General features: G+C 34.6%; 2 protein-coding genes across 3 annotated transcripts; one reads left to right on the forward strand and one right to left on the reverse strand.

Moving 5' to 3' along the window:
• The first annotated feature begins 488 nt into the window (after window positions 1-488).
• On the forward strand, window positions 489-3,698 carry zgc:162634 (uncharacterized protein LOC555881 homolog). Of its 2 annotated transcripts, none has more exons than XM_051690182.1 (2): window positions 489-646; window positions 2,911-3,698. In XM_051690182.1, exon 2 carries the CDS (start codon window positions 3,096-3,098, stop codon window positions 3,309-3,311), a length of 216 nt encoding a protein of 71 aa, XP_051546142.1. In that variant the 5' UTR covers window positions 489-646; window positions 2,911-3,095; the 3' UTR covers window positions 3,312-3,698. The 2 variants fall into 2 exon arrangements, with proteins under 2 accessions (XP_051546142.1, XP_051546143.1); XM_051690183.1 differs by lacking the exon at window positions 489-646 and adding an exon at window positions 2,074-2,432.
• On the reverse strand, window positions 3,693-6,076 carry si:ch211-176l24.4 (uncharacterized). The gene is made up of 3 exons (XM_051690181.1): window positions 5,923-6,076; window positions 5,435-5,516; window positions 3,693-4,740 (listed from the first exon to the last, which is right to left on the reverse strand). Exon 3 carries the CDS (start codon window positions 4,608-4,610, stop codon window positions 3,693-3,695), a length of 918 nt encoding a protein of 305 aa, XP_051546141.1. The 5' UTR covers window positions 4,611-4,740; window positions 5,435-5,516; window positions 5,923-6,076.
• Between the last annotated feature and the right edge of the window lie 5,234 nt (window positions 6,077-11,310).

An 11,310-nucleotide genomic window follows, 5' to 3' on the forward strand; every position in this document is an offset into this window, starting at 1 on the left:
ACTAGAACATAACGGTCAACTAGCGTGTTACGACAGTAAGTCACCGTTTGCGGATATCATACAAATGAATAGGGAGAGCCGTAATCCAACTCCTACCTGTCGCAAAATTGTCCGTGTCTTCTCTTATAAAACAGTTATTTTATCGTCGTAAACTCCACACATAGCTCATTCAGAAAGTATTGTTTTGCGTAAAACATGTTGAAAATTAGCAGACAGGCGATCAGTTCATTACGAGATGAGCTGTTCCCTCACAAAAGCAGTTTATTCAGCACACCAAAGCATGTCCTTCGTAGACATCCTTTCAAAAAAAAAAAAAAAAAAAAAAAAGAAAGAAAACGTCCACTTGTCTCCTCGCTATGGGAGCGCCGCGTTATGCTATTTTATGCTAAGCTTGTATATATATATATATATATATATATATATATATATATATATATATATATATATATACATACATACATACATACATACATACATACATACACTATTCCTCACACCACATAACTGTTTAAAATGAAAACTAGTGTCATAACGGAACATCACGACACCGGAACATTCTTACTAATACTGCAAAGGTGCACGGACATATTTACTGACGCGCCGAGCTCTGCGCTTCCGGATCTCTATCAGCAGTCAACAATAGAAGGTGCAACAAGTTTGTTTTTTCAATCATACAACACCTTTTTGATATGTCTCAGTGTGTTTTGAGAAAACTTGTCACTGGTGTTTTAAGCGTGAACAGATCTGTGAAACAGATCGGTGTTATGGATCTACTGGGGATGTGCACGTGAACATTTTTACTTGCCTTTTCAGCTGATGCGTTTAATGTTAATTGTCAATGAGCATAGAAAATACGTTTTGCACATAAAAAAAAAAATGTTGGTATCATTGTTAAACCGAGTTTTTTTTTTTTTTTCATCGATGTCTGTTCTAATGAATTTGACAGTTTAAGAGCGATTTTAACGGTTGCCCATGTTAATGTGGGACATTGATTTGAATGGGAACTGGCGATTACACTTGTCAGAGCAGTAAATTGCATGTTGAATTCTTTTATTTGCAACACTAAAGCATCATATGCTGATATGTGTCAATAATATACTTTCAATTGCTTTTATATCTTTACAATAAATAATGGCTTGATGAACTAATAGTTTGAGTAACTTTCTCTGACCATAAAATATAACAAAATGAATGAATAATTATAGATAGGACACTGGTCCAGTGCTAAATCATACTGGCAATAAACATAGCGACTTGGGTTCAAATCCCGATCAATCAGGACAAATTTGAAGCTTTGCTGCTGATTGTGATGCATTTTTAACAGGTCTATTGAAAATAATTTTTTAAATCACATATACAGACACAATTTATTATATTGTTTTAAATCAATCAAAATTGCAACAATCTAACAGACAGTAATTACAGTATAATCTTCTGAGTTTTTCTGAGAATGGTTTAATTACTGAGAAGAAAATACCCGTGAACTACATTTTCTAATGTTTACAGGCTTTATAAAATCATCAAACAATTTTAAGATTTAGATTTAAGATTTTAACAAACAAAATCATTGTTTCTGAAGAACTTTCTCATGCTTTCTCAGACATTTATTCTTACCCATTGGTCAATTTGGCCTTTGTACTTGCTCTCCACCAAAAATATTGCACTATTCTGAAAGATCATCTTTTGGCAGTGTCATAGGTAGTCAAACATACGACACTGTCATGCACAGAATCTTTGAAAAGTAAAAGATGCTATTATAACAATTTAAATAAAAATGCTGGTACTCGAAGGGAGTTGAACCAAGGTCTGTATGCAAGGTTAGCAAACGCACTACTGCTAGACCAACAGACCTTCTCTGTGAAAAGTAACAATTATTTTATCAGCTTTATGAAGCTATTTATATATATATATATATATATATATATATATATATATATTATAAGTAATTTAAGAGTATAAGCCTATTGTTGACATAAGCCTAAGATGCTTTAGTGTTGCAAATAAAAGACTTCCACAAGCGATTTACTGCTCTGACAAATACAATTGCCAGTTCCCATTCAAACCAATGTCCCACGTTAACATGGGCAACCATGTTACCCTGTGAAACCATGTTAAAATCGCTGTGTCAGATTCATTGGAAGAGACATTGATCATACAAAGCGGGTTAATAATTATACCAACATTATTTTATGATGTGTAAAACACCTTTTCTTGGCTCCTTGGCAGTTCACATTGAACGAATCTGCTGAAAATGCAAGTAAAATTATTCACGCGCACATCCCCAGTTAACACGATCCCCAGTTGATCCATAACACCGGAAGCTCTGTTAAGAATCAACAGAGGAGCTTGACTGATGGATTAAAAGTTAGTCGAGCATTTGATGTCTCTCTTCTTGAGTTTCTAGTTTGTCCACTGTCCAAAAAAACCTTGAGGTATGAGGTGTTCATCATTTTATAATATTTAAGCATACAAAAATAAAATAATGATGCCACTAGAGATATTTAGCATGCTGATGTTATGTACTTTGAGTTGGTACACAGACAGACAGATCGATGGATCGATCATAATTGGCAATTAATATTATGTACACATCAGATTTACTCTGTATTTCTATGCATATTTATACACATTTTACTTTTATCTAATATTTATTTCTCTGGAGCTTGCTGAAACATTTAATTGACAGTAATTAGTTCTGCATGCTGTATTGTTTTGCATTTGATAAATAAACTTTTGACTTTGTAAGCTGTGTCCAAAACATAGTGAGCTGCCTGACTAGATAGCACATACAGACACAGTATGAAGCCTAAAGTAGGCAGCTCACTATGTTTTCAAGTGTAGTGTTCAGCTTATCATAATCATAATTTATATTTATACTAATACATATTATATGACTATGATATATTCCAGGTACGATGAAAAGAGCATGAACGAATAAACGAAGAGCTTGGCATTGCGTATCCCATTTTTGATGGTATTCCTAGCATGATTCCACCAGCTGTACAATGATCCAGAAAACCAAAGCAACTGAAAAACCAGTTGAATCCTGAAGTGATTTCATAAACCAAGTTCATCACCATTGGTTTTCTGCTGCAATGTTTTTCTCCCTGTCTACAGTGACTGTTCTTATTCCACTGATATCATTGTCTGGACTTTTATACTCCGCAAGCATGGATGAAAATTTCCCCCAAGGCTGCACAAGTACAAACAGTATATGTTTTTACAGTCTGCTGTTGCCAGTAACTATTCCTGTGTATGTTTTCTTTCACTTGTGGAAGTGGATGGGAATCAAGCTGTTTAGACACAATTAGATTATGGTTTTAAATAGAAAATGTAAAGTAGAGACACTTCTTCACATAACATAGACTATTTTAATTTGTCATCAGTTTTTGTGAACAATGCTTGCTTGTTAACAAAGTGCACATTTTTGTGTTTATGCTTATTCAGAGTACACTGTAAAAGTGTCATTTAGATGTTGAACTATAATAGTGAAACTATGTGAACAATGTAAAATGCAGATATATTAAACAAACTGCAAATAACAATGCTTTGCGTCTTTGTCCTAAATGTGCACAAAACTCAACCAATTGTGTTACATCAAGAAACTAATTGTGGACTATATAAATCTGTAACCTTTTAACTTTACAAATTTGGCCCAGTCACATTTAATATAGCAGTAGCAACAACTGTTCTTACTTCTTCATTTTTGTCTCAGCCTTTTCTTTGAGCTTCATCAAGGGACATATAGGCTTCGGTGAGTCATCACCCTTGACCTTAAAAAAGAAGGACTCGTTCAGGCGGGTCTGAATGACCTTCAGCTGGGACAAGTCACCTTTGGCCTTAGACACCACATCACCATCCTCACTTGATGTGTCTGATACCTTCAGCTTAGGCAGATTCACAGAATCTACAGTAGGATGCTTGGCGATTGAGCTTGGTGTTTGTCTTGCTCGGTTGGGCATGCTCAGGTCCAATGGTTCCTCCGTGAACATGGACATGTTCAGCTGCTGCTGAAACCTGAGGGAATTGGAGAGCTCTGGGAAGGTAAAAAAGTTTTCAGTTTGAGTAGCTGCCTCAGTTGTCAACCTACATGAATGGTTCGCTTGCGTCGTCACAGTACTGGCTTCATTTCTGCTTGCACTGATGGAGAATTCTGAATATGGATCCAAGAATGATTTCTGTGTGATGAACAGGTCTTGGCTGTTAATTTCTTCAGCTTGGGGTTTCAAGATGCTTTCCACTACAAGCTGCTTGCCATTGCTCATGTTTCCAGAGCAAACAGGTCTTGGGACGAATATAGCTGAACTATCCAATTGTCCGATGGCAAAGTCTTCATCCTTTGCCTTTGTAGTTCGGCTCTGCTCAGGTGGCAAGTTAAAGATGATGCTCTTTTTACTTGTGTCCTTGACCATCTCTTTCACACTTTTATGACACCCACTCTCGGTTGAATGTATTACCTCCTGATCAGGGGAGATATAGATGACAGATTCCATATCCTCTGTGTGAGGTTGTTTGAGCTGTTTTTTGGATTTTGATTTATTAACTTGCTGGACATCATCTTCCAATTTGGTTTTCTTCTTTGCCTTTTTCTTTTTCTTACTCTGGTGCATTAGTGTGAAGATAGCAGTCTCACGGCAGCCATCGTGCAACAAGAATTTAGGCTTGCACTTAGTTTTACTCTTGTCCTTTTTTTCTTTTTCTTTTTCTTGGATATCTTTGCTGGAAATGGAGCCATTTCTCCTATAAAAGAATCATGAGTCATATCACCAAAAACAACAAGGCACAATGCATATGTTGATTCATGGCAGATTGATTCATTTAAAGGGATAGTTCATACAAAAATGAAAAGGAGTATGACCTTTTTCATCTGCTGAACACAAACGAAGATTTTTAGAAGAATATCTCAGCTCTGTAGGTCCATACAATGCAAGTGAATAGTGGCCAGACCTTTGAAGCTCCAAAAATCACAAAAAAGGCAGCATATAGTAATCCATAAGACTCCAGTGGTTTAATCCATGTCTTCTTAATCGATATAAGTGTGAGTGAGAAACAGATCAATATTTAAGTCCTTTTTCTTTTTTTTTTTTTTACTGTAAATCTCCACTTTCACGATCTTTCACATTGTGAAAGTGAAAGGAGATTTATGGTTAAAAAAAAAAAAAAAGGACTTAAATATTTATCTGTTTCTCACCCATACTTATCATATCACTTCAGAAGACATGGATTAAACCACTGGAGTTTTATGGATTACTTTTATGTGGCCTTTGTGATTTTATGTGAATATAAAAATCTTTGTGTTCTGCAGAAGAAAGTCATTCACATCTGGGATGACATGAGGGTGAGTAAAAGATTTTTGTGTAAACTGCCTTTAAATGCAGTATTGTGCCTATAAGGGTCTGCTATAGGAAGTCATAGTGAGAATGTTATTTTATACTCATTGATGTGTTTAAATACTTGTTTCTCATCAATGTGTCCTTCAAAGTTTCCTATTTGGCAGTGGTTTCTTCCAGTAACACCTGCTGATTTGATACAAACTGTATGTTAACATTCTCTAACCTCAGATTTATGAATTTATTATTTATTGACTGTACAGTGTAAAGGCAGCACAAAAGCTGCATCTTATACTGAATATATACACCACGAAAAAGGTGCATCTACAGTAAACAGAATGTATTTACTCTGAAATTGCAAAAGCTGACAATATTACTAATTAATATTCTAAATATGAAATTATTAATAAAGCAATATGAAATAATGAATACAAATTCGTATTAATGGCAACAACAACAACATTAGTATAAGGATGCACTTATGAAATATTACATTCAAACAGAACTTTTCACGTAATTTGGAACTAGCACATACAGAAAAGAGCAGCTTTAATTCGACTATGTTCCAAAACATTTATGACTTTAATCTTACCAGAGAGGCTTCTATGATTGTAGTAGGTTACCTTTCCTGTCAGACAGATGGACCTAGAGGAAACAATAGTCCAGTTATGACAGGAAAGTAGACCAAAACATCCAGACTTTATCTTTACATGTGCAACATACGAGAAATATTTGGGCAATGCTTGTCAAATGTTTCATGTCGTTCTATGCAACATTTGTTACAAATGTAGCAACTTGTCCTCTGTGACGGAAATGACTAAATACGTGCTATTTTCTGTTAAGTTCATTTATTTGTTCTGGCCCTATGCAAACAGGGAAACTAAAGTGTAAGTGTAATTTACATGCCTGTTTTATCAATAACCAAATACAGTCTGATATTTTTCCAGCAATTGTGACTTGCGTTAAGTGCTCTTTTGCGCATGCGCCGTAAGTACATGCGTTTACAAAATAACACGCGAATTCTTTTTTTTTTTTTTTTTTTTTATTTATTTATTTATTTATTTATTTATTTTTACAGCATGCACTCAGAATGTCACAACAAATAAGCCAAATTTTGAAATATATTTTATTGTGACGACGCCATCCATGAGAGCTCTGCTAAACACGGTTTTCCTTCCTGTGTAGACTGAATTTGGCTACATGCCAATTTACAAGTATCACCGTTGCTGTGACGATAAAGAGAGATTAACTTTGACCTTTTTACCTTTAGACAGTTCCTTGAATCGGTACTTTGGTGCACATCAGTCCTCTGTGCGTCACTTGGCTTGTCTGGCAATAATTTTTACTGCTGGAGAAATCCCTGACTCTCTTGTTTCCCTTTCATCCTGTATTTATATATAATTTCTTCTGTACTGTCCTACAGTTTGTGTACATTACATATTTGCACAGTACATTGTACTGTATATTTGCACATTGCATGATTTTTGTTGGTGTTGTTGGTATAATACCAGTCAGTTGCCAGTCATGTGGAAATAAAGATTCCATTCTATTATATTATCTTCTATTCTATACTTGCACTGGTCGTTGAAGCATATATTGTGCCTCTGAAGGTGATAAGCAGACTATAAGTTAATGATACTTAAAATACCAAGAAACTCTTATGAGTTTCAATATTCAGTAACACACATCACAATGTAAATCTGGGCATTTAGTCATACCTCAGAGATGTGACAGAAATTTACATTTTGTTAAAGGGATAGTTCACCCAAAAATGAAAATTCTCTCATCATTTACTCACCTTCGTATCATCCCAGATGTGTATGACTTTCTTTCTTCTGCAGAACACAAACAAAGACTTTTAGAAGAATATCTCAGCTCTCTAGGTCCCTTTTTACCATAAAGTCTCCTCTCTACCCAGTAGTTGGCGATATGCACAATATATTCTTTTTAGGAGCTTCAAAGTTCTGGCCACCATTCACTTGTATTGTATTGACCTACAGAGCTGAAATATTCTTCTAAAAATCTTCGTTTGATTTCAGCAGAAGAAAAAATAAAGTCATACATCTGGGATGGCATGATGGTGATTAAATAATGAGAGAATTTTCATTTTTGGTTGAAATATCCTTTAAGAGGCAATAATTGCCCAGTTGATTTCCAAGGCCTTTTTTTATTATTATTATTTTTACATACTGTATATCTACAATTTTTTTTCCATTAAAAACACTTATTATTGGCTATACATTCAACAACACACATCTGAGACAGTGAATAAAGATATAAGACAGCTACGGGTCACTATGGTGTCTGGCATCCATAACTAAATAAGGCCAAGAAAAGAATAGTGCGAACTATATCAAAGGTTTGCTAATAGATAAAAACAGAGGAATTTACTACAGGGACATTTTCGCCCCCACATTCTAGGGCACTTTAGTTATTTTAACCACTCTATTGTTGAACGCTGATGATTTAACAAAATTATTATTATTATTATTTTATTTTATTTTTTTAATGCTATTCTATGTAATGTTGTATATTATGCTCATGTAATAAACATTTGACTACTCAATAAACCTTGAGGCAAACCACAAATATCGACACTGTGCTACTTAATATAGATTCAATTCACTCTGTCACTATATACAGTAGATAAAGACCTGCATTGCTTTAACACCTGTGACATGATTGCATTGGGTGGCCTTATATCAAGCCAGTTTGAAATTTGTCATAGCGTCTGTGACTAGTCGGGGCATGTCGCAGAAGTGTGCACACCGTTGGTTGTGAGATCTGAGGCTTCTCATCGCAGACCAGTTGCTGACTCAAAACATCAAAGGAGTTGAGCTTGAGTCATGTAGTGTGCGCTTAAGGTGAATTGATCCCAGGGTTGGGGAGTAACGGAATACATATAACGGGATTACGTATTTAAAATACAAAATATAAGTAACTGTTTTCCACTACAGTTACAATTTAAATCATTGGTAATTAGAATACAGTTACATTCAAAAAGTATTTTGATTACTGAAGAGATTACTTTGCATTTTATTGTCATTTGTTTCATTTTATATTTAGTCCTTTCAGATGGAAAAATGTATACATATAAATGATATGATCCAAAGTGCATTAGAGCAGCGGTGAAACACTTTCTTATGATGTGTTACATTCATATGAGCAGACAGAGAAGTAAGCTTGAAGTAAGTTTGGAGCAGAAGAAATAGAAATAAACCTTGTTTAAATTGTCAGCTTTTCGTTAAGCTAAAATGCTATTTCTAGCCATTTTACAGGCACATGTTACCAGGCACGATCATATTTTCTTTATCAAGAAAATTCACGTTGGATCATAATTTCTTTTTTTTTTAGTAAGATCTTTGATATTAGGGCAAAAATCGTATACTTGATTATACATTTTGTATTGTTTTCCTGTAAAAATATCTAAAAATCCTTAAAACAAGATCAATTTGATTTATCTTGTTTTAGAAACAACACTGCATAAGATATTTATGTTTTTTTAGAGAATGTATTTTTAACGTGTATTTTGTCTTACTGTATTGGCAGAGTTTTTATAGTCAAAACAAGTGAAAAAATCTACCAGTGCTGAAGAAGTAATCCAAAGTATTTAGAATACGTTACTGACCTTGAGTAATCTAATGGAATATGTTCCAAATTACATTTTACAGCATTTATTCTGTAATCTGTAGTGGAATACATTTCAAAAGTAACCCTCCCAACCCTGCCAGATCCCTCTCATTTCTCCTGAATAATCATGTGTAGTTGTAACACATTCTGCTGATGCATGACATTGCATACATTGATAAAGTATGAGGTAATGAGAACTACAGTTTTGGGGGTTGAAGTTCTCCCCTCCCGCCCCCAAAAGGTCTAAATACTGCCTAGGATTGTAAAGACTGTGTTTGGGATGCTATGCAGGGGTCAAAGGTCTATTTGTTTGGTGGGTGTGATCTAAACAGGCCATGCCCACTTCAGTCCATTTCAGTACCACAAGAGACCATGATGGGGTCAGCCATCTGAAACATGCGGGCCTTGTCAGCCATAAATCTTGTGAATCTGGTATGTAAACAACTTTAATTGCTTACCACCTGTGAAGTTTGTTTTACAGAATGCCAGTAAATGAAACAGTATGCTCATCAACAGGTGCAATGTACAAGATCATTCTGCGCCAAGAGACATCTAAGCAGTATTGGATACAGCTTATGAATTCAGCTATGTATCTGGTTATTGCATTAAAACTCAGATATTCGGTGACGATCTATCTTGTCTACGATAATTTACACACTGATAGGTTGCTTATTCCCTCATATGTCATCAGACTGCCTGCTCCCTGTCGTCATACCCCTTTTTCTCTCTTGTCAGAAGCAGAAGGCATGCTCACAGCTTGGAGAGAAACCCTAACCACACCGCAAGGGAAGATCTATGGGTGAGACCTGTTTAGGTACTCAAACACACTCTCTGTGTCATGACATGGGACATTCCTGGTCTACATTTAGAAATATTCACTCATAGTTACCTAATCTGTCATCAAGTGCCCATAAAAGTAGGACAGCGTCCTCCACCTCCCCGGGTGCCCCTTTGGACACCTGTGACTGCTGGAGCAGGTTCTTTGGCTCACCAACTGATGGAGAAATCACATGCTATGAGTTACAACCTCTACAGTTCTGCAATATTTGTGAGGAAATTTGGAAAGCCTTTTATCGATTTTAATGCACACAATAATTCTTATTACAGAGAAGGATGGTGTTATTATATATTGTGTGTGTGTGATATTGTAAATATTATATATATATATATATTACAATATCAAAGCCTTGCTTTACTCATTTGAGTTAAATAAGACTGATTTGTAGGGCAAAAATGTAGATTATGAGATACATTTTTAAAGGCAGCCTAAGAGCCACAAACACTGATACTGTATCTTTCATAATTTTAAGACGTAAATTTAAGACGTAAACAGCACTGAGAACTAAAGATAGGGTAATAGCCTAATGATGCGAGCTAATAAAGGGTTGGTACAGTAGTGGTCTTCTAAAACATTTTCCTTTGGTATTAACTGTTTTTAAATAACTTTGGAGTATTTATGTATGAATTTGCTTGTGTAATTATTAGTGAAGGAGATTAAGGAAATAAACCGCTCTAATTTACGGTTCAGAAGTTCAAATTCAGGGGTGTCACGTCACGCGCATGCTTCATCAAGGGAAGGGGGTGACATCATCACCAATAATGAAGGCGGCTCATCAATGTGCAGAGAGCTATAAAAGGAACTCAGAGTGACCAACACTAATGTGATCTGATGCACCAAACCCTGCAATACTCTACCCGTTATTTAATACCAGCAGTGGTGGTGAGTGGCCTACTATTTCATCCGTTGTGCTACTCCTTCGTGTTGAAATAATTATAAAAAAAAAAAGGAATAAAATAAAAAAGATTGTAAAATCATTCTTATTAGGCTTATTATGCATCTTTTTAACTTACTATTATATTTATCCTTATTATTTATTATTTTTTAACTTATTATAATATTATTTTGCCAAAACGAAATATTATTAGAATTGTGAAATCAACACATTACACGATAACGGAGTAATTTTATATACATTTCTGTTTAATTCACAGGTTCAAAAATGGTTTCCTTCACTCTTGGACTTTTGGAGAGAACAGCTCTATTTTTCTTCATCTGTATATTATTATATTCAACAAATGCAGAGAGCAAGCCACTGAGGTTAGTATTTAATTTATAAACTTCTAAATAGGTTTTATATTTTTTACATGAATAATTTTAAAAGCAATAAAAATATTTAACTGATTAAAAGCAATAAAAAATTTTTTTTTTTCTATAACACATTAGCCTATTTAAACTAATTTCTGATCATGTGTGTATATATATATATATATATATATACCACTATAAAAATTATATTTATGTAATTTAAAATGTAATTTAATTTCACATTTCTTTATGATAAAAAGCAAG

This window comes from Myxocyprinus asiaticus, chromosome 46 (assembly GCF_019703515.2).
Source record: "Myxocyprinus asiaticus isolate MX2 ecotype Aquarium Trade chromosome 46, UBuf_Myxa_2, whole genome shotgun sequence".
Classification (NCBI taxonomy): domain Eukaryota; kingdom Metazoa; phylum Chordata; class Actinopteri; order Cypriniformes; family Catostomidae; genus Myxocyprinus; species Myxocyprinus asiaticus.